The sequence below is a fragment of the Dipodomys merriami genome, unplaced genomic scaffold (assembly GCF_024711535.1).
Source record: "Dipodomys merriami isolate MVZ:Mamm:240054 unplaced genomic scaffold, mDipMer1.0.p SCAF_52, whole genome shotgun sequence".
Taxonomy (NCBI): domain Eukaryota; kingdom Metazoa; phylum Chordata; class Mammalia; order Rodentia; family Heteromyidae; genus Dipodomys; species Dipodomys merriami.
This window is the reverse complement of record NW_027206091.1, coordinates 4,336,337-4,360,429: the sequence shown is the minus strand read 5'-3', so window position 1 is coordinate 4,360,429 and position 24,093 is coordinate 4,336,337. Positions and strand designations below refer to the sequence as shown.

At 45.0% G+C, this 24,093-nt stretch overlaps 1 protein-coding gene across 1 annotated transcript in view; it reads left to right on the top strand.

The window, feature by feature from the left end:
* Positions 1 to 8,166, top strand: part of Tshz3 (teashirt zinc finger homeobox 3) — an 83,088-nt gene extending 74,922 nt beyond the window's left edge. The window contains exon 2 of the mRNA XM_069998533.1: positions 3,000 to 8,166. Within this exon, the coding sequence (XP_069854634.1) occupies positions 3,000 to 6,223 (3,224 nt within the window). The 3' untranslated portion in view covers positions 6,224 to 8,166. The remainder of the gene's footprint in view (positions 1 to 2,999) is intronic.
* Positions 8,167 to 24,093: the final 15,927 nt, after the last annotated feature.

Genomic DNA, 24,093 nt, shown 5'->3' with positions numbered 1-24,093 from the left:
GCCTTTACTCTATGACTCATGTCTACTTTTGTCCTGGGATTTATACTTCGACCTTGTGCTGGCTAGACAGGCATTCTGATCACTTGATACCATATCTGATCACCATACCTCCAGCCCTTTCTGTTTTAGCTATTTTCTAGATATTGTGCTTTTGCCTGGGCCAGCCTGGGACCATAATCTTCCTACCAATGTCTTCCAGTAGCTGGGGTCACATGTGTGAGCTACTGTATCTGGCTTCTTTGTTAAGATGGGAAGGGGTCTTGCTAATTTTTGGCCCAGCCTGGCCTTGAACCACCTAATCTTCTACTTAACTTTCTTCATAGCTGGGATTATAGGCATGAGCCATGGTCCAAGACTTTAGCTACCATTTTTAGGCCTCATGCAAGTTTTTAAAGCTCAGTGTTCAAGATTATTTTCAGAGTAGAGTTATTCCCAAATGTAGTGAAAGAGTTGTTACTTTGGTTTTCTTTATTTTGTTTTACTTTATTATTTCTCTTATTAACTTTTAAGTAGTTGGGTTTCTTTCTTTTCTTTTCCTTTTTGTCCCCCAGTCCTGAGGCTTGAACTCAGGACCTGGGTGCATTGTACTGTCCCTAAGTTTCTTTTGCTCAAGGCTATTGTTCTACCACTTGAACCACAGCACTGTCCACTTCTGGCCTTTTCTGTTTATGTGGTACTGAGGAATCGAACCCAGGGCTTCATGCATGCTAGGTAAACACTCTTCACTAAGACATATTCCCAGTTCACAAATGGCTTTCGATTTCACTGTCCATTTTGGAGTACAGTGCATCTTGATCAATGCCATTCCTTCATCATTCTTCACATTTCTTTCAACTCTACTCATTCTGTGGGGTTTTTTGTTTGTTGTTTTTTTGTGTTTTTGTTTTTGGTAAGAGTACTGGGGCTTGAACTCAGGGCCTGGGTGCTGTCTCTTAATGTTGTTGCTCAAGGCTAGCTCTCTACCACTTGAGCTCCACTTCTGGCTTTTTGTTGGTTGTTTCCCTGGGCTGGCTTTGAGCTGCAATCCTCAGATCTCAGCTTCCTGAGCAGTTAGGATGATAGACCTGGCACAAATTATTGTTGAATCTTTAAATTTTTCTTGGTATTTTTGACCACACTTGGTCAATACATCTGCAAATAAGGCAAACTTGGTGAATTGAGTTGCTGATAGTTAGGCATCTTGCCAATCCTTTCCTCCTTTGGTGTGTTCACAAGACCACCAACTCTAGCACATGATGCAACGTTAGCTTCAGTATGGAATAACGTGAGTCCCGGAATACAAAAGAGTGGGAGAGGGGAAAATCCTGTGTCCATTGGTACATAGGTGCACTTAGGGCTCAGAGCCTCTGGATCTATTCTTCTAGAGCCCCAGCTGTGTGCCTCTGAGCTCCACTTGCTCAGGAATGCCGGCCAGATTTACATCCCCAGTTAACATTGCCTCCAGAAAGCCAGGATCCCTGTTCAAAGCGCAAGGAGCTTATGCTAAATAAATATTGACAAAGTAGTCTAAAGAGCAAACACTTTGACATTTGTAAGGTCCACTGGAAGGTCTTGTATATATTTATACAGCAGCAATGAACACCGCATACCAATTTTCCCCAACTTGTCCTGACAAAATTCTGCATAGGAAGAGAGAAAGGAGGGAAAGAGGAGAGAAGAGAGAGAGGAGAGAAAGTAGGGAGGGAGAAAAGGCAGAGATGGAGAGAGAGGAGGAGAGGGGGAAGAGGAAGAGGAAAGGGGAGAAAGAAAAGAATGAGAGGGGGAAAGGGAGAATGGAGTAGAGAGAAGAGAGGGAGAACAAGGAGGAAAGAGGGACAGGAGAGAAGAGGGGAAGAGTGGAGGTAGAGGGCAAAGAGTAGAGAGGGAGTGTGAAGGGAGGTAAGGGAAAGAAGGTAAAGAGGAGGGAGAGAATGATAAGGAGAGAGGGAGAGATGGAGAAGAGAGGGGAAGAAGAAGAGGAGAGGAAGGAAAGGGGAGAGAATGAGAGGGGAGAGAAAGAAGAGAGGGAGAGGGGAGAAGGGAGAGAGTGGGGCAGAAAGAGAGGAGGAAAGAGCAGGCAGGGAAAGAGAATGAGAGAAAAGAGAAGGGAGGAGAGGGAGAGAGAAAGAGGAGGGAGAAGAAAGGAGAAAGTATGCGCATGGGTAAGTGGCTGAGGATTCCATGGGAAATGCCATTGAGGGAAACTGCGCATGCGCAGCGCATTCAGCACTGTACTGAGCATGCGCACCCCCCCCCCCATCAAACTCACCATTTCTATGGAAACCAGGGCCAGCACTGGGTTGGAGAGGGTCACAGGGTCTTCTGTCCCCCCCCCCCCCCCCACACACACACAAGTAGAAACTTTACACTGAGCTTTTAGAAGACTTTCTTTTCTAGAAGGGATTATAAAACAATTGTCACCCAACCTTGTATTTAATTTATTACAATTGATGTACTTTCTTTTTACTTGGGGGAAAAAGAAATGTTATTGATGCTTTTGTACTTTATATTTATTAAAGACTGGGACTCAAAAACGTAATGAGTGAAAAAAAAATTGCTTGCTTAATTTAAATTGTGAATCTGTCTGTTAAGAAATGCATTAGGGCCAGGAGAAGCATAAGACATATTAATTGACAGACAGGAACTGTTGTCTCTGAGGTTGATGCGAGTAATTTATTACTTTAGAAGTGAATGCCACCTCCAGAATGTGCTTCATTAATTTCAAATTTAGTTTTAATTTCAAGCTGTTGCCCCTTGAGAAGAATAAGGTGGCGAATTATGTTTGAAGAGCAGATTTTTTTTTTTGCTCCAAAGAAACACCATGTTTTAACTATTTAATTTTTTTTTTTTTTTTACAAAATGTGTCCATCTCTTTTACTTCTTTCTAGAAAAGCAAGACCATTCCCAATTGGATAGACATTTACTTAACGCTTCTTTTTTCTCTCTCTCTCCTCCTCCTCTTTTTTCTTCTCTCTCTCTCTCTCCTGCCTATCCCTCATTTCCACCTATTATCATGACAGCCTATGTTTCCGATGAGTTAAAAGCAGCCGCCTTGGTAGATGAAGACGCAGACCGAGAAGATCACACGGCAAATGGAGAACCCTCGGCTAAGTACATATGTCCAGAAAAGGAACTCAGCAAGACGTGCCCCAGTTACCAGAATTCTCCAGCTGCTGAATTTTCCAGCCACGAAATGGACAGCGAATCCCACATCAGTGAGACTAGTGATCGAATGGCTGACTTTGAAAACAGCTCCATCAAGATCGAAGAAGAGACGAAAGATGTCTCCGTGCCCTTGGAAGACACCACCGCCATCTCAGACAGCCTGGAGCAGATGAAGGCTGTGTACAACAATTTCCTGTCCAACTCCTATTGGTCCAACCTCAATCTCAACCTCCACCAGCCCTCGTCGGAGAAGAACACCGGTGGGAGCAGCAGCAGCAGCAGTAGCAGCAGCAGCAGCTGTGGCAGCAGTAGCTTTGATTGGCATCAGAGTGCCATGGCTAAGACCCTACAACAGGTGTCACAGAGTCGCATGCTGCCTGAGCCCAGCCTCTTCAGTACTGTGCAGCTGTATCGGCAGAGTAGCAAGCTCTACGGCTCCATCTTCACAGGGGCCAGCAAGTTCCGCTGCAAGGATTGCAGTGCGGCCTATGACACCCTGGTCGAGCTGACGGTGCACATGAATGAGACAGGCCACTACCGTGATGATAACCACGAGACGGACAGTAATAACCCCAAACGGTGGTCCAAGCCACGCAAGCGCTCTTTGCTGGAGATGGAAGGGAAAGAAGATGCTCAGAAAGTCCTCAAGTGCATGTACTGCGGGCACTCCTTCGAGTCCCTGCAGGATCTGAGCGTGCACATGATCAAAACAAAACACTACCAGAAAGTGCCTCTGAAGGAACCGGTCACGCCCGTGGCCGCAAAAATCATCCCTACCACGCGGAAAAAAGCATCGCTGGAATTAGAGCTCCCCAGCTCCCCGGATTCCACAGGGGGAACCCCCAAAGCCACCATCTCGGATACCAATGATACGCTCCAGAAGAACTCCAACCCTTACATCACGCCAAATAACCGGTACGGCCACCAGAATGGGGCCAGCTATGCCTGGCATTTCGAAGCCCGTAAATCCCAGATCCTCAAGTGTATGGAGTGTGGCAGTTCCCACGATACACTGCAGGAGCTCACGGCCCACATGATGGTCACGGGCCACTTCATCAAGGTCACCAACTCAGCCATGAAGAAGGGGAAACCCATCATGGAGACACCAGTCACCCCCACTGTCACCACCCTGCTGGATGAAAAGGTCCAGTCAGTGCCCCTGGCAGCCACCACCTTCACATCTCCCTCCAACACGCCCGCCAGTGTCTCCCCCAAACTGAACTTAGACATCAAGAAGGAAGTGGAGAAAGACAAAGTTGGCACAGAGGAGAAGCCGAAGGACAAAGAGAAGCCCAGCGAGGAAGAGGAGAAGTATGACATTTCCTCCAAGTATCATTATTTGACGGAGAATGACTTAGAGGAGAGCCCGAAGGGGGGCTTGGACATCCTCAAATCTTTAGAAAACACAGTGACGTCTGCCATCAACAAGGCTCAGAATGGCACCCCTAGCTGGGGAGGGTACCCCAGCATCCATGCTGCCTACCAGCTTCCCAACATGATGAAATTGTCTTTGGGCTCCTCTGGGAAGAACACGGCCTTGAAACCCTTGTTTGGCAGCAGTGAGATTGTATCCCCCACAAAAAGCCAGGCCCTGATCTCACCCCCCAGTAGCCAGACATCCCCTATGCCCAAAACCAATTTCCATGCCATGGAAGAACTGGTAAAGAAAGTCACCGAGAAAGTCGCCAAGGTGGAGGAGAAAATGAAGGAGCCTGAAGGCAAACTGTCCCCGCCCAAGAGGGCCACCCCTTCTCCGTGTGGCAGTGAACTGAGCGACCCCATCAAGACAGAAACGGCCAACGACGGGAGCTTTAAAAGCCAAGAGGGGAGCCCCAGCAGCCCCCCTCGGGATGGCTGCAAAGAGGGGAGCCCCAAGGCAGAACCGGTGGAGAATGGTAAAGAGCTGGCAAAGCCCCTGAGCAGTAGCCTGAGTGGCAGCACCGCCATCATCACCGAACACCCCCCGGAGCAACCCTTCGTGAACCCTCTGAGTGCCCTGCAGTCGGTAATGAACGTGCACTTGGGCAAGGCCGCCAAGCCCTCCCTGCCCACCTTGGACCCCATGAGTATGCTTTTCAAGATGAGCAACAGTCTGGCGGAGAAGGCGGCCGTGGCTACCCCACCGCCACCCCTGCCTCTGGCCAAAAAGGCTGACCACCTGGATCGTTATTTTTACCACGTCAACAACGATCAACCTATAGATCTGACGAAAGGCAAGAGTGACAAAGGCTGTTCCGGGGGCTCAGGGCTTTTATCCCCCACGTCCGCCTCCCCCGCCACCTCTTCATCTCTGGTGACAACGGCCAAGACATCCGCCGTCGTCTCCTTCATGTCAAACTCGCCGCTGCGCGAGAACGCCTTGTCAGACATCTCTGATATGCTGAAGAACTTGACAGAGAGCCACACGTCCAAATCCTCCACTCCTTCCAGCATCTCGGAGAAGTCTGACATTGATGGGACCGCCCTGGAGGAGGCCGAGGAGGCCACACCCGCGCAGAAGAGAAAAGGGCGTCAGTCCAACTGGAACCCACAGCATCTACTGATCCTCCAGGCCCAGTTCGCCGCCAGCCTGAGACAAACCTCAGAGGGCAAATACATCATGTCTGACCTGAGCCCTCAGGAGCGCATGCACATCTCCCGGTTCACCGGGCTGTCCATGACCACCATCAGTCACTGGCTGGCCAACGTGAAGTACCAGCTTCGAAGGACAGGTGGGACAAAGTTCCTGAAAAACTTGGACACTGGCCACCCTGTGTTTTTTTGTAACGACTGTGCATCCCAGATCAGGACTCCATCCACTTACATTAGTCACTTGGAGTCACATCTAGGCTTCCGGTTACGAGACTTATCCAAATTGTCCACCGAACAGATTAATCATCAAATAGCACAAACCAAGTCGCCATCATCAGACAAACTGGTGACCTCCTCCCCAGAGGAAGACTTAGGGACCTCGTATCAGTGTAAGCTTTGCAACCGGACCTTTGCCAGCAAGCATGCCGTGAAGCTTCACCTTAGCAAAACACACGGGAAGTCACCCGAGGACCATCTTCTGTATGTGTCTGAGCTGGAGAAGCAGTAGCATTTGCTTCTGCTGGCGAATGCTTGCAGTGTTGCTTTGAGAGAAAACTGTTTGAAGGCACCTTAAGGCCATTCTATCTTGTTTCTTGGGTACATGTTCTTATGTTAACTATGGAGAATTATTCTGGGCCGGACTGGTTTTGTTTTTTTTTTGTATAACTGTACAGTGTTTAATAGAGGTGCATAATCAGCTGTTAACTGGTATAAAATAATGAAGGTTTAAAACGCAGTGGTAAGTGTTTGGAACTTGGTGTAAATGGGATTTAGTTGTGAGCATCTCCTTTGGCCCCGCCCTGCCTTGCCCTGCCCCCTCACCCCTCCCCAACCCATTCCCCCCTTCCCCACCCCTTTCCTACACTCTCCTCCAGGTGTTTCAAAGCTGCATGCATTGACAGTTTAATTAAGCATTTATAAAGAAATCTGGGCACATACTTTTTCCACAAGACTTTACACCCTTTTCATCTTTCGCCCTCTGAGTACTTTGAAGCACTTTTGCATTCATTTGGTTATAAAAAATAAAACAAAATAATAATAATATTATTAATAATAATAATAATGTATGAAGCTTTGTTTTTTAAAAAAAGTTTTTCCTTACCAGCTTAGTTATAATTGATAATATGAATCTCCATTTATGCAGGTCTGCAGGGGTATAACACGCCTTGAAATTTAAAAGAATATTATTTTCACATTGAAACATAGATGTATATATTGTATAGATTTCAGACTCTTATGGGAAAAAAATGTGATGGTGGATAAATGCCCTTTTTTTCCTCCTTCTTGTATTTATATAGCAACCGTGTTTTATGTACTTGTATGCGCTGGGTATTAGCCATGCCTATCTGTAGTGTATTTTTTTTTCCTTTTTCATTTTTTTTAAAGGTCTATGGGGTTTGTTTTGTTTTGTTTTGTTTTAACATGGAAACATTGTAAATTATACAGAAGATACCACAGATAGCATTTATAAAGTATACAGAAACGTTATCACAAAGCAAAGTATAATTGTTTGCTAAACAGTACATCTATACGGATAGAGGTTCATGTTTAAATTATACATATTTATTAGCATCCTATTACCATTTTTTTCCAGCCCAGGAAAAATCATCCTTGGCAAGCATTCATATAGTAATTTGCACATGATTTTTTTGAAAATATTTATTAGAAATTAAAGAATACTCAAAATAAAACTCAGTGCTCCAAGGGTTAAGTCTATTTGAAAAGGAAAAAAAAACCCACAGTAACAACAATAACAAGAACTTGTACTGTATTTCCTAAACATTGATTAAAGCCTTTAAAATATTTGTACTGTAATACTTTGCTTCAAAGTCATGAGAAATTCTGTAATACAATCTCTCTCCCCCCAACTCCCCCCCCCGATATTTATAAGCCTTCTTCGTTGAGATTTTTTTTTTAATATTGTAGATTGCCTTTTATTTCCATTGGTAATTTTTCTGGTTTGATTCATCCTAATTATCCTCCCAAGATCCTACACCGAAGTGTTTTTTTAATCCTATGTTATTATTATTGTTGTTTTATCTTTAGGCCTCTATGAAAGGTAACCCCTGGTTACCGGCTCTCCATGCAATTCTGTTCTCTTCTATTTTTTTTTTTCTGGCAGTTCATTTTGCAGAAGTAACTGACAGCTGACATCATCGGAGAACCTATGTATAAAATATTGGCATGTAAACAGACAACCCAACACTAGGTGCCCTATTCTGATGGTTAACAACGAAACACCATTCTATTACTCTTCATATAACTCCCTCTTCTTTTTCCTATGGCAGCATTAAAATTGTCTCTCTCTCTCTCTCTCCTTTTTTTTTTTGCTATAATTTTGTGTTGCGTTCACAATTATGTCTGAAATGTGCTAGCACTAACGAGCACATTAAAATTAAATTGTATGCGATCTGTTTACGACTTGGAGTTGGTTGCTGTGTCTGCCAGGTGCCGGCAGTCAGTCGGAGGTTGCACGTAAATCAGGGGAGATTTTCGGTGAACTTTGCAAGCCGGGAGCACTTTCTTACACAGATGTCTGGCAGTGAACTTCCCCCAAGAATAGCAATTGGAAAGAAAAGGGAGAAATGCACGTGAGGTTACACTGTCTGTGATTAAAAGGGATATTCCCTAAATACTGAGGACCAGAGCATCTGATCCTACCAGGTGACCCTTAAGAGAGACCAAGGCTTGAAGGGAAGGGGTCCTTTCTGGGTACAGAGAAGTCCCAGCCCCCCACGAACCCTCCCCCAACCTAGCATTAGGGTGAAGGGAGGCTGATAAAGAAGGTTTTGTGCATGATGGAAAATCCCTATGGATTTAGGCTATTCAAATAGTCAAAAGCAAAGCCAATTTGGCCCTTGGGTAGGGGGTAGGGGTTGTTAGTTCTTCCCTTTGCTAAAACACCCAGAGATAGCAAGGTTGGGGAGAAGGAGGATGGGGGTGTGTAAGAGGAGTATGGATCTCTGCACAGGAGGAGGAGGAGGAGGAGGAGAGAACGCATTTATATGATAATCACAAGCTTTTATTGGCCCTGGCAAATCATGCCAAGTAAACGCTAGGAAAATCATGTAAAATTGTAAAATACCTTTATTACTCTATTCCAAGTACGGTTGCAGTTATGCAGAATCAGAGCTCTTAACCTAGAATTATACAAATGAGAGATCTGTTACATCCATGTAATACATAAAACACCTCAACTTGAAGGGGTGTGTGTGTGTGTAGGGAGGGGGGAGGAAGGGAGGAGGAGAGAATACTCTTTTATTAAAATTTTAAATTAAGCCCTTTCAGAGATGTGAAGCAATACACCCACAGTTTTTCTCCCACCCACCCCCTTTTTTTCTGTCAAGTTGAGTCCAAACATTACATCCCGTCTATGGTTCCCCCCCTTCCTCTGGTATTCTCTCTCTCTCTCTCTGGACTTTTAGGGAGAATGACCTCAGTAGAGTTTAAAGTTGAGTTTTTGGTTAACAGTAGTATACAGTTCCGCTCTGGCAGGGAGCAGATCACAGGCCAGAGGTCTGCTTCCACAGGTGAATAAGAAAACCTTCCTGTCTAAACTCACAGCTGATCCTGACCCTACCTCATCCATCACTCCCCTGGCCCCGCCCACTTCCTGGTCCCACCTCCCTCCCTCCTGGCCCCATCTACCCCACCCTGGTGGCCAGCCCCTCCCCATCTCCCTCCTGGCCCTGCCCACCTCCTACCTGGCCCCGCCTATATCCATCCTGGCCAACCCCACTGCCTTTCCCTGATTAACACTGTCAACTCTACCTGGCAAGGGCTGAGGGTTCAACATCAGTTCAACTCCCCCTAGGAACCTGGCTCAGGGGACAGAGGAACCTACCCACACACACACCTAAACACACCTACACTCTCTCTCTCTCTCTCTCTCTCTCTCTCTCTCTCTCTCTCTCTCTCTCTCTCTCTCTCTCTCTCTCTCTCTCTCTCTCTCTCTCTCTCTCTCTCTCTCTCTTTCTCTCCTGTGCTTTTTGCGCCTTCACATCCCGCAGCCCAGATTTCCAGTCTTGGATTTTTCACAGGTTAAATATAGCATCGCATCGGTGGTTTATTAGAACCAAAGTCCTGCCTCTTCACAGCTTCAACTGACAACGCCTCCATCACCACTATGCCTGTGGGGCTTAAAGGGAGGGGGGGAGTCATACCAACAAGGATGGTCCCCCCTCTTTATAATTGGGGAGAAGGGCCCAGATATTCTGCTCATCTTCACTTTATTCTCAAGATGATCTTCAGAGCTCGTGTGTGTGTGTGTGTGTGTGTGTGTGTGTGTGTGTGTGTGTGTGTGTGTATGAGAGAGAGAACTGAAGATCAATGGTCATAATGGGTGGTAGTATAGATTGCCATTTGGCATTTTGGATTCAGCCAGGAAACGCCTGCTTGTATCAATGGGATTCAAAAATTACTTTTGTCTTTAGGGAAATACACTAGGAAGCCTTCGATGCAAACCTCAGTGCCTGTCTTCTTAGTCTGGGGTTGGGGCTGGGTTTTCTTCATTTGGGGAGGCTGGCAGATCCAGCTACCCACTTAGAAATGCAAGCCCTTGTCTGCCATCATTACCAAGCCCTATTCCAGCTAAAGAACTGGTTATTGCCAAGCGGAACCATCCACCCATCCCTTAGCGTGGCCTGGTTTTCCCTGAAATGGACGAGAAGCATCTCCACTTGAATTCCAAGTCTATTGTAGTCTGCAGGAGGTGTGTGGAGGAAGGACTCCATGTTCAAGTTCAAGGGTTTTCAAGTGGCTCCCAGGAAGATGGAAGGGATGTGGGCTGGGGCTGGGGGGAGGTGGGGCTTAATCACAGGTGTGGGTGACCCCAACCTGACCCCACCCACGCCCGGCTTCACTGCAGCTCTACTGTATATCTTCCCAACCACCAACATTTATGCAGTATCTTAAAATAACATTTGTGATAAATGTGCAATTTAACTAATTTATGGTGCTCTGATGTGCTCAGGGCTACACGCAAGATGAAAATCTTAAATGGAGCTTGAACAGTTCACTTCACAACAAGAAATCAATATGCCACATCTTAGCTATTCGCTGCAGTCAATGTTTAGCAAAAAAAATTATATATATATATATATGTATATGTATATATCAGGAATGTAGCTTTAAGTTTTAGGCAGCAAGATTTCTATAATTAAAATCTTACATGTGAGTCGGAGAGGGTTGGGTTTGATGAAGATGCCCCCCCGCCACGTCCCTGATAACTCAGTTCTACTTTCATTCTGCAAAAGAAGAGATTGATAAGCACTAAAGGGCCCTTCCTCATCAGGGCATGGTGAGCTGGTGTGTAGGCGATGGGCCCAGGAGAGCCTGCCCTGCAGAATTCAGGACCATCATCTCTGTATCCCCAGAAGGAATTCTTTTTTTTCCCAGAATCATCCCACTACAACAGAGTAGACTTTGCTGTCTTCAGCCCTCAACTGCTTGCAATCACATGTGAGAAAACATATAAAAGTACAACAAACACAAAAAAACAATCTACAAACTGTTTTTCCCCATGTTGAAAGGGAATCAAATCCTGTAAATAGGAGAGTTATAGAGCAACATTTGCTGATAGGAAGGAAGATGACAAATTATTGTCTCAGCTGAGTGCCTGGTGACTCACACCTGTAATCCCAGCTACTCAAGAGGTAGATCCAAGGATCATGTTTTGAAGCCAGGCCTGGCAGGCAAAAATCTGTGAGACTCTTCTCTCTGATAAACTATTAAAAAGATGGAAGTGGAGCTGTTGCTCAAGTGGTAGAGCACCAGCTTTGAATGAAAAAACTAAACAAGAGCATGAGATCCTGAATTCAAGCCCACACTACTGGCACATTTTTAAAAAAATCCCTTATTGTCTCTATAAATTTCCAAGTCATCTAATAAAAAATAATAAAAAAGTGATTTATTTTTTCAATTCATCTGTGCAGTTTCTTGGAAATTGGTGACATTGTATTGTGGTGACTGTTTAACACGAAAATAATACACTCTGTATTATAAGAAACAATCATGAAAAGAAAAATGAAAGCAGGCATACCCCAACACCACTCTTTAGTAATAAATACTTTAACTTTTAAAATAATAGCTATTATCCTTTTAGCTAATGGAGAAATTATCATTTTTATTCCACCAAAATAGTTATTCTTTTACTCATAGAAATGCTAACCTTCTTTCTCCCTGTGGATTTATTAGTAAGCACGTGTAATCTTTGGCAAAAAAAAAGGGAACCTGGAAATATATTTCCCTTAGGAAATGCCTTTCAGATTTCAGCTGACCTGCAAAACACATGGAGAAAAGTAGACAGACAGGATTCCAACACAATTCCAGGGTTCTCTGGCCTTAGCAACATGCAATAGTTAGTTATAGAACTGCGTTCATTTGGAGAAGGTTTTGACGCTGTCTCTGAGCATAAAACTCCTAGGAAGAGCAGCTTACTCGCCCAACTGTGCCATCTCCTCATGCATCCCCGTCATGGCCAGGGCTGCTTTTCTAACCGTGATCAAACATAAGAGTTTGTTTGGAGGAGGTTCTGTTTCTCTCTCCTACTCCATTGGAGTCTCCATAAGGCAGAAGAAGAAATGGTATGGTTTAGAAAGTATGTTCACAAATAAAATTAAATTAAATTAAAAAAAAAAAGAAATGCCATTATTCCACCACTAAGAATTTGATGGATGCCAGGTGCCAGTGGCTCATGCCTGTCATCCTAGCTACTCAAGTGTCTGAGATCTGAGGATGGAAGTTCAAAGCCAGCCCAGGCAGGAAAGTTTGTGAGACTCTTATCTCTAATGAACTAGCAAAAGGCACAAGTGCTGGTGTGGCTCAAATGGGAGAGTGCTGGCTTTAGTGAAAAAAGCTCAGGGATCATGCCAAGGCTCTGAGTTCAAGCCCCAGGACCAACACACACACACACACACACACACACACACACACACACACACACACACACACACACACACACACACACACACACACACGAAGAATTTAATGAGACTTCCTCCACTTCACCCGTACATCAGCTCCCCATGAGAAGTGGCAGGCCAGGAAATGTTACAAAGGGTGAGTTTTAGGGGTTCCAAAAGCATTTCTTCCACAATGCCAAGGATTGGAGACTACAGTCACTGCTCTGCCAGAGATAATGGATACGCCAAATTGTGAGTTAGCTGCCTGACAGCCTGGGATAGGCTGGGATAGGCTGGGACACATTGGACAGCCAAAAAATGACTAGAGTCCAGTGAAAACTTCAGTCATTTTCAGTGGTTTCTGGAAGTTCACATTTGGGTATCAATACATTACTGGTCCAGGAAACCAGGTGTTTTCAAAATGAAATTCTAACAATCGAAGGACACACACAAACACACACACACACACACACGTACACACACATACACGTACACACACGTACACACACACACACACACACACACATACAAACTGGCTTCTTTCCACTAGTTGGGCATAATGTCAGGGACTCCTGTCATCTTAATAAATCATTCCTGATGATAATGATAATCAGCAAGGTGACACCCTTCCCAGAGATTAACATCCACAATTAGCTAACTCAGGAATCAGGGCCCATGGTTAGTCACCATCTTAACTGCACGGTGGGAGACCAGGTTGAAGCTGCATGTGGCTGTCTGCAGGGAAATGACATAAAACACAACTAATTTAAAATGCCAGCTCTTAGCTGGGTATTAGTGGCTTACATCTGCCAACTGAGCTACTCAGGAAGCTGAGATCTGAGGATTATAATTCAAAGCCAGCTCTGGGCAGGAAAGCTATGAAACTCAGTATCTACAATGAACCACCCCAAAGCAGGAATTAGAGATGTGGCTCAAGTGGTAGAGCACCATCCTTGTGTGAAAAAGCTAAGGGACAGAGCTCAGCTCTTGAGTTCACACCTCAGTGTTGATATTATCTATCTATCTGTCTGTCATCTCTCTATCTACCTACCTACCTATCATCTATTCTATCTTCTATCTATCCATCCATATACCTATCATCTATTTTATCTATTACCTATTCTATCACTACCTACCTACCTACCTACCTATCATCTATTCTATCTACTACCAATCATCTATCTATGTGTACATGAATTATGTATGTATATATGTATGCATGTATGTATGCATGTATGTACGTACCTACCTACCTACCTACTTACCTATCTGTATACCTACCTATCATCTATTCTATCTACTACCTATCAGTTATGTATGTATATATGTGTATCTATCATCTATCCATCTGTCTGTTTGCCTATCTGTCTGTCTGTCTATCTGTCTGTCTGTCTATCTATCTATCTGTCTATCTATCTATCTATCTATCTATCTATCTATCTATCTATCTATCTATCTATCTAATGCTAGCTTTTAGGTGGTGTGTTCAGGGCTGAGTAGTTACAGTTGTGCCCATCAGCTGCTCTTTTGGACGTGATCTAGAAGACTTCCATCTTTCTAGAAGGTTTGCTTTGACATGTTGCTTTTATTATTATTGACAGAGCAATATCATCACTAAGAGGTCTGGACTTAGTAATGAAAGCATGTTTCCAGTTCACAGGTATTTCTAAGAATCCTTATTTTACCAATCTGGCTACAGGCAATGATATTTCTCGCATTGCTAATATCTTTGATTCAAGCCAAGGACACACATAATTAACCTTGAGCATAAAATTATAAACCAAAGTGCAGGCGTCATTGCGTGAAGCTGCTGACCGGTTCCTCCTGCTGGGTTCTATTAGCTTGCCTCACAACTCCCAAGCCCAAGGATCTGAGAGCCATGGCCATGACCTTGCTCTGCCCTTAGCTGATGATGAATCAGAAACCTTCCCTGGGCTGCTCTCTTTGTACAAAGATTTGGACAATCTGTTTTTTGGTTGACTTTTTTCTTTTTGGTCTCTGTGGCTCTTAGCTCCCACAGGTAGGCTTTGGGAATTCACTTGATGGCACCCTTGCCAGATCCAGCTAGATTCTACTATAGAGGGCCATTCAGTTCTCCCTCTCATTATTATTATTATTATTATTATTATTATTATTATTATTATTATTATTATTATGTGTTTGAACTCAAGTCCTGGGCTTTGTCCCTGAGCTTTTCCTTTTTTTTTTTTTGGCCGGTTGTGGGGCCTGAACTCTGGGCCTGGGCGCTGTCCCTCAGCTCTTCAGCTCAAGGCTAGTGCTCTACCACTTGAGCCTCAGTGCCACTTATGGCTTTTTCTGCTTATGTGGTGCTGAGGAATCGAACCCAGGGCCTCATGCAGGCAAGGCAAGCACTCTACCACTGAGCCACCTTCTCAGCCCCGTCCCTGAGTTTTTCTGCTGAAGGTTAGAGCTCTAGCACTTGAGCCACATCTCTACTTCTGGCTTTTTGGTGACTCATTGGAGATAAGAGTCTCACAGACTTTCCTCCTCAGGCTGGCTTTGAACCTCAATCCTCAGATCTCAGCCTCCTGAGTAGCTAGCTTTAAAGATGTGTGCCCACCCACTGGTGGCAACAAAATAACATATAATATGGGACTTTATAAATCCGGGAAGTTACATTTTAAAAATGACGACGTTTCAACATTTCACTTCCATTTTCCCCCCCAACAGCAGGATTTCAGGGACACATTTATGATCGTCATAATTGTGAGTTAGAGATCTCCCAGGCCAAGTGAAATGAAATTACGAGAAACTGAAATCTGTTTTAATTGGAGCATTTATGAAATAAAGAAGTCAGTGTGGCTACTTTTTCCTTTATATGACTGGTCTTGATTCATATCCACCCTGTGTCTGGGAGCCTGGCTTGATAAACCTGGGGGGAGAGAGAGAGAGAGAGAGAGAGAGAGAGACAGAGAGAGACAGAGAGACAGAGAGACAGAGAGACAGAGAGACAGAGACAGAGACAGAGACAGACAGAGAGACAGAGAGAGGGAGAGGGAGAGAGGGAGAGAGGGAGAGCTAGAGACCGAGGCAGAGAGACAGAGACAGACAGAGACAGACAGAGACACAGACACAGAGTCAGAGGTAGAGAGACAGTGAAAGAGAGATAGAGAGAGAGAGAGAGAGAGAGAGGGACACCTAGACAAATAGAGACAGAGACAGAGAGATGGAGAGAGACAGAGAGACACACACAGAGAGAGAGAGGAAGACAGAAGGCTGGAAGGAAAGGACAGAAAATGACATGGGGATGTCAGGAAAGAGTCATTTTCTTAGTTTAAAAAAAATAGAGGTACAATCGCTACAGTCGCCCGAGTTCCGGCTCAGTGACCACGAACCCAGTCAGCAAAGCTGAAGGACCCAGCTTTTGAAAGCTTCATCAAAGCTTGTCATCGCTCTAATGAATATCATTTAAATTGCTTTGTATATTGGTGGAGTTTGGATGTCGATTTAATTTCTGCATGTGTTTGAGCTCTTCTGCTTGGCTAGGTTAGCTGAGGAGCAGCCGCCTAATGAAAACTGAATGGGTAACTGTGTGGTACGTTTCTACCCAATCAGATGGGTTTGAAGGGCTCCTGTGACAGGACTTCCCAAAGAAGTAGATGTGGATGAAGATGGGATGCTTTCCCTGTGCAGCCTTGCCTGGCCTAGGCAGTGAGGGCTACTTGGCGGTGACAAGGGTGGCTGCCAAAGGTACAGCACCCTCTCCTCTTAGCTCAGCCCACGCTCTGGTAGCTGGTACCTGGGGCTGTTGAGTTTGGGGACAAAGGACGAAGTCTCAATTTCCCTAAGAGGGGATCTGCAGAGTTTGGCTGTCCAAGAAAGCAAAGCTTTTGTCCTATCAGTTTGTTCTCTACAGCCATGCAAGGAGAGAGGTTGTCTGCCAAGGGGTGCGTTTTGGGGGTGAAATGGGGGGTAGGATCCAGTAAAAGATGAGATCCTACTGTGCCCCACGAGAAGAAAGTCAGGTGGGCTTCTGTTTGCAAAAACTTTGGAAACAGAGGCTAGGTGGGAGGAAAGGGATCTATTTTTGTTTCTTTTTAAAGAAAAAAAAAGATCGTTATTATCAAGATGATGTACAGAAGGGCTATAATAAGGCAGGTAAAGAGTACATTTCTCTTTGGACAATGCCACGCCTTCCCTCACTCTTTCCCAGACTTTCCCTCCTGTCCCCACCCCCAAGTTCATTTTCCACGTAGTGACTAGTGAGTACCACTGCTGTATGTGCTCATCCATTGTCCCTCCACCTCTATGCCCCCCCCTTACCCTCCCAAATGCAGATAAATGAACAAAGAGAACAAAAAGAAAACAGAAACAGCAAAAAAAAGCCCCCAAACTCTTGTTTCCATTTCTGTGAGTTCATTTAGATAAATATTATTTTCTATGCACATAGGCATTGCATCTTTGTGATCCTCTCCTAAGAATATCCTCCTTTGGTCTCACTGTGTGTGAACACCTAGAGTCCTGTATCATTTATCACATCCTCATGTATTGCAGATCTAGCTTCCACATATGAGAGAAAACCTGTGCTATTTGTTTCTCTGAGCTTGGCTTACATCGCTTAACATGATTTGTTCTAGGTCCATCCATTTCAAATGTATCTATTTGTTCGATGTTCTGTGCTCTACCTCCAGAAGGGCCTTGTTTCCATGAGAGGCCAGCTTTGGGTGCTTCTGCAGGCTCTGACTTACTGGCTTCCTAGCATGCAGACTGGCAGGGTGTGGGGAGGAGGTAGCATTGTTGTTGGCAGCCCAGGGCTGAGGGGAAGAGTCAGATCAGAGGGAGAGCACAGCAGATAAACCCATTCCCTATCCTAAATCCCTCCCCATCTTAAATCCCTCTAGATCAGATCATTGAACGTGGAGGTCTGCCTTTCCCACTGGCCTCTTCTCCTCATGAGAGCCTTCTCCAATGAATACCATCCATATTTCTACCACCAAGGTAGCAGATGACTTGGAAAATAAATAAATGATGACAAAATAAGAGATGCTCTGGGAATCCTGGCTGCTTCCTCTGCTATCTGCATCCTGTCTGCCTTCACCCCCTTCCATATCTCTGCTCCCCACCTAAAAAAAAATAAATAAAGCAGTACAACGATGTATGAACGGTGGAAAATGGATATGTTCTTTCTTCTAAGACAATATGAAGGATCCATGAAACAATTTCTGTCTTGGTCCCCAGTTAAGAGTGAAGAGATGCAACATGGAGAAGGGAGAAGTTGATGCTGGAAAGGAGCTGGTGTCTTGGGTTTGGGCTTTGATGAAGGCTCGGGGGAGCAAAATGGAGGAAGGAGAGGATGAGTCTCCAGACTCCCCAGAGAAGTACTGTCTTCAGGGTTTGTGGGGACCTTGTCACCATGGTCTGTGTAACACAAATGGCTGGAGTGTCTATAATGGGAGCCAGTGGTTTTGTCCTGAGAGAGGCCAGAGGCCTCTGCATACCTGGAAATGAGGGACTCTCAGGTTTCCTTGGACCCTAGCTACCCCTTCACCTAGGGCAAGTTCTTACTTCATTTGTGAGTCCAAAAAGGGCTTTGATTAGTAGCAAAGCAGCACCCAGAGAAAGGAAGAAAACACCCTCCATGGGCCTGGTTTTGAATGAGGGTGGAGTTGAGCTGGAGAGAGAAGTTGTGAGAAGGACACAGGTGTGTTGATCAAAAATAATATGCATTTATGAAGCAGGCTGAGAACCAGGCATCAGTGATCACACCTGTCATCCTAGCTACTCAGGAGGCTGAGATCTGAAAATCCCAGTTGGAAGCTAGCCCAGGCAGGAAAGTTCAGGAGATTCTTAGCGCCAATGAACCAACAAAAAGCTAGAAGTGGAGGTGTGGCTCAAGTGGTTAAGTTCCCCAGCCTTGAATGGGGAAAACAAGACAAGATTTGAGACTGTAGTCAAGGAAGGATTAGAGAACTTGCCCTCTCCTTGGTAGAAAGCAGCCTGGCTTCATTTGGCCTTCTTCTTGGCTAACTTTGTGACCCAATACCCACAGTACAGTCAGATCCTGAGATAAATCTTTTGTGTGGTTCCCTACAAGACACTGTCACCGGCATCATTGTCAAGTCAGATGGTTTTTATTTGTTCTCAAAGTACCTGGGACTTTACACCACAGCTTCTTGACCACTGGAAGATTGTAGCTTTGAATAGTTTTAATGAGAAATAGACCCTGGATCGGAAGCCATCCATGTGGGTCTGTACATACAGAGGGGGTCTTGGGTCCTGTCCAGGTTTGGGGGAAAGGATGCCATGCTCAGCAAGATGAGGTCAGCAAGGACTGGTTCCAGATCTTAAGCCAAAAAAGGAATTTCATGTCACGTATCGGACGTCTGGGAATAGAGGGCTTCAGGCAGAGTTGGACATGCGTACTTAATGATGTCATCAGAAATCTGTTCTCTGCCCTTCTCAGCTACCTCTCCTCCCCCTTCCCCTTCCCTCTCCTTTCTTCTCCCTCTCTCTCTTACTCTCCTCTCTTGCCCTCCTTCTCTTTCTTCCTCCCCTTCTCTCTCCCCCTCCTTCTCTTTCCCTTTTTCTCCCCCTCCTTCTTCCTCTCCCTCTCCCTTTTTCTCTCTCAATCCTTCCCTTCTCCTCCCCCTCCTTTTCACTCCCCCTCCTTTTCTCCTTCCCCTCTGTTCCCCTCCCTCTTTCTATCTCTCTTATTCCCTCCCTTCCCCCTTCTCCCTTTCCCTCTTTTTTATTCCCTCCATTCCCCTCTCACTCCCTTCCCTTTCTCCACCCCCCTCCCCACTGGAACTTTGATCTGCTCTCTGTGGCTTACCAGCCTGGAAAGGAAAGAGATTCCCATTCGTAATAGCTAGAGTCAGAGTCTGGTGAAATGTCTGGTTGATCCTCATTCCTGAACCGACCACAGTAATTGTGACCACAGGCCCCAGCCTGACTTACTTCAGGCTCCACCCTGGAGTCCAAGATCTCCTCTGCCCCCTCACCCACCCGTCCAAGGTCATGTTCAGGGTCCTATTTTGGATGCAGACTTCCAGCTTGGGACCTCTGGGGTCAGTTGGCTCCATTAGGGGTTAAGAGGCATTTCTTGGGGCACGTGGAAAATTGTATGGGCTCAGTTTGCTAATGATGGATGAAAAACTTCTCAAGTTCCTTATAGAATAGTACCCTGGTCACAGAATGCCAGCTTTCTAGGGGTTTAGCAGGGAGAAACTTAACTAACTGTAAGACTGCCTCAGGCCCCAAGGCTAGATTCTCCTAGAACCAAATCAAAACAAGTATCACTGACCCAGAGATGCCTCTCAGATGACTGTCTCTCTCTGTCTGTCTGTCTCTCTGTTTGTCTCTCTTTGTGCCAGTTCTGGGGCTTAAATTTCAGGCCTCAAGAGTTTTGGATTGCAGCTGGTGCTCTACCACTTGAGCCACAGCTCCATTTCTAACTTTTTGCTGGTTAATTGAATGTAAGAATCTCATTGACTTTGCCTTCTGGGCTGGCTTTGACCCTTAATTCCCAGATCTCAGCCTCTGGGGCAGCTAGGGTTATGTGAGGCACTGGTACATGGCTAGTACACTCTTCATAAGATACAGCCTAAGTAGAATTTACCAGGAAGAGGAACCTTCCTTGGTGGATTCTGTCTCTTTGGCACCTGAACTGAGCAGAACTTATTTGCCAGGTGGGTTTGCAAACCATGGCCAGCAGGACAGAATATGACCTGCAGATTTGTTTGGCGTAAGCTACACGCCAAAAAAAAAAAATTAACTCATTGCCAAAGTTTGGAAATTGGGATTTTTCACGCTACAGTTACGTTTCTGGCATGTGTCAATGTCGCATTCCTATGTGACAGCAGGTGGCCAGATCTGCACAGTAGCTGCCCATTTTCGATGGGGCCCGGGCTCTCTGCTTGGCCTCTGCCCCTCCTGTTCTCCTGCAGCACAGTGTACACTGGAATGACTGTTGAGGGGCAGGTTGTTCATGCAACAAGTGATCCCCAAAGTCCAGACAGGAGAGAGAGTGACAGAAAAGCAGAAGAAGCCAATCTCAAGGCATTAAGAAGCAAATTGCAGAAGGTTTGTGAGTTCTAGGCCACCTGGGTGATGGCACAGCAGGATCTGTTCTCAAAAACAAAAGTCAACCAACAGAAGAATTGAGTGGCCAGGCTGGACCACTTAGGTCAGTCTTCTGGAAGGTTCTGTAGGGGGGGGCGGGAATCAGTCGCTAGCTGAGCATTATACCCCTCGTGCATGGACACAATTTTCTACTCTATCCATAAGTCTTAAGTTGGAAGCTTTTAGCACACAGTGGAGTGATGGAGGTGAAGCATGCATCTCACCTTGGTCTGCATTTATTCAAAGTGTTCTTTAACTTAGTGGCCTAGCAGAGCAACTTGTCCAAAACAACCCTCCCAAGCAAGCTGCATTACTAAGGCCAAAGCTCCCCATTCTTTTCGGCCTTCTCGGCCTCCTAAATCTGTGCTATATTATGTATTATAGGGAGCCCAGATCCCTGCATGCCTCACTCACCCATTTTGTTTAGATATTTAATTCTTTTACTTATGTATGTGTTTATTAGCTAGGTAGTTCCACAGATAACTTAGAACCTTTGTGCAGCTCATTCATTGCTGACTAGAGACAAGGAGATTGTCTGAAAAGGATGGGAAGCCCCATGAAGGGGTGGGAGGACCCCCGTGAATGGATGGAGAGGGGCGACTCCCACAGGAGTTGTAAAAGGTATGGTTCTAACAACTGGCTGTAAGGCCTGACTTCCAGCCCTCTCTTGACCACTCCACATGATGTCATGCAGGAAGCGGGTCCACACAGGAAGTCCCTCCCACAGGGAGTGCCACACTTAGCAAAAGATATTTCTTTCCTTGACCGGCACAAATAGAATATCTCCAGACTGAGGATTAAAAAAAAAAAAGTGTCAGAAAAGATACATTCCCTTTGTATCTTTTTTTGTTTCCCTTGTATTTCCTGCTGGGTGGGATAACGAATGTATAAATGCCAAGAAGGGAAAGTCAGCTCCATGCCAACTACCACACCCCGTGTGTCTGCCCATTGCTCCCTGCCCCACGCCATTTCTTTATGAGAGCCCGTGGAGAAAACCGCACAGTGATTTGTCATGAAGTTGACTGTCAGAATCCACCTGGATTGTTAGAGAATCAAGGTGAGTTCAATTGCTCTGACACTATGGAGGTGAGTCCTCTCTGCCTGTCCACCCCCCACACACCAGAGCTGATGGAAGGGACCCCAGAGATATAAGAGACTACAGGAGACCACAGTTCTGAATCATTTGTCTTCTGATCCCAGGAGGGAACAGTCTGCCATAGCCACCACTCCTTCTACTGCCACCCCGGCTGCCCGTGTCTGCTCACCCAAGCCCTTTATGCCAGCCAGCGCTGCAATCAATTAGGGCTGCAGAATGGACAAAGGGTGGGGGATTTATAGGAAATTAATTTCATTTGGATTTTTTTTTCTCTTGAGGCCCTGCCTGGCAGCTAGCTCTTCCAACACCCACATGTCCACTGCCCAACTGCTCTGTCCATCAGCTCTGGTCCGAGTTGACTATTCATGTTCTGTATTTTAATTTGGGCAGAACATTTATTTGGCTTAAATTTCCTTTTTCGGGGGTTTGGAATGTGTCTTCCACATGCAGGCAGAGATGATCTGCTTGCATTTCGTCAGAAGGAGTTTAGTTTTTACCAAGATAGTAACTGAGCTATTAAAACCAACAACCCCTTTTAAAGCAAACAGACCATTAAAATATAGGAACTGTTTATGACATAAATAAAATGGAAAGATATAGATTATTTAAAGATAAGGTTTTTCAAGAAACAGGGATAAAAAGGCATTTAAATAATTTCTCCATGATGTATATATATATACATATATATATATATATATATATAATAAAGTCAACTTCAGAATGCAAATGCAAATTTTACCAAAAAGCACAGAAAGAAATTAAAAACCTATGTCAGAGTGACATAAGAAAAAAAGCTCAACTTTTCCTTCTTAGTCTGTACATGATTTCTAAGGGTAAAGTGGGGGTGGGGGGTGAGGTTTGTAGAAACTATTTGAATTCATAAGTGGCAGAATTTACCCAGCTCGTAAAGCTACACTGTAGGGGGGAGAAAAAAAAGAAAACAGGAGAAGCAAGGCATTTGCTTCTAGATCATTCTCTGGAGCTGACTGACAGATACAATAATTTCGTCCATTAGTCCAATCCATTGTCTTTCTTTCTTTCTTTCTTTTTTTTTCAGCACAGAAGTACTGTACCACGGAGGTAGATTTCCACTGCTATGCATATTTTAAGGGTTATTTGGCAACACGAGTAAAGCTAAAAGTAGCCTCTTAATCTAATTAATTGACATTTCTGAATCTTGCTTTCACAACAACACATGGTTTCATGTTCTGGGTTTTAGCACTTGTCAAGCTTTTTTGGAGAATGTTTTGGTCAGAATGACAAGATAATTTGTGACTGAGGCTCTAAGCTGGAGAAGTGTTTAAGGCTATAATGATTTATTATCATCACAGAATAACAAAATTTACAAAGTGTTTCATCAGAATTTTTGAAATCAGTTTGCCACCATGGAAGCTATGGATCTGGGGGTTGGGGGGGGTGGAAGGGTGGGCTGGGTAGGGAGACAGGGAGGGCTCAGACTTCATATACAAAGTCTGCCCTGACTGATTTGTTAAAAATTTCTCTATTAAATTTATCTCTGCACGTTCCTTGAGAGAGAAAAACCAGAGATCATTTTAGGAGGACAAGAGGTGAGGAGAGGAGAGTACAGAGAAATCTCAGACCTCTACCCCAGGACTTTTTTTGGGGGAGGGGAGATTCGTACATATTTTTCTTGAAAGCAGGAAATCCGAGTCCCCAACTCCACTTTGTAATGTATATGTGGCTGCAGTCAAGGATGAATTTCTGCATTTTGGCAACGGTCAGAGTGAAAGTAGTCACACTATCTATAGAAACTTTGAGATGGAGAACACTTGGAGTATGCCACTGAAAATGCAAAAAAAAAAAAACCACACACACACATTTTTGAAAGGATGAAATAATATCACTGAGTGACAGTAAATTAACATGCTGACATTTGCAGACTTTCAGAGCATTGCCATAAAAAGAAGTAATACAACATGACTAATTTGGAGTTCTCTATTCCTTCCCTGAGACAGACAGCCCTGGCCCTCCCAGGCCACCCTCTCCTCCAAGAACAGCTTAAGCCTTTAATGACTCCACTCAGCCCAGTTGTTACCTCCTGGAGCCTGTAGACATCCTGAGCTTGAATTCTGAGTCCAGACGCCCCATCCAGAGCTGGTCGAGGGCACACAGGTCATGGCAAGCCAGACTGCAGGCATTGGTTTCCCCATACACACAGACCTGGAGAGCTCTCAGTGCGGTGAGCATGCACCACACCAAAAGGGGATACTGAGGCAGAGAGAGGATACATGTTCCCAGGGTGTTTCTCTTTTCTCTAGCCCAAGAATCCAGCTTGGC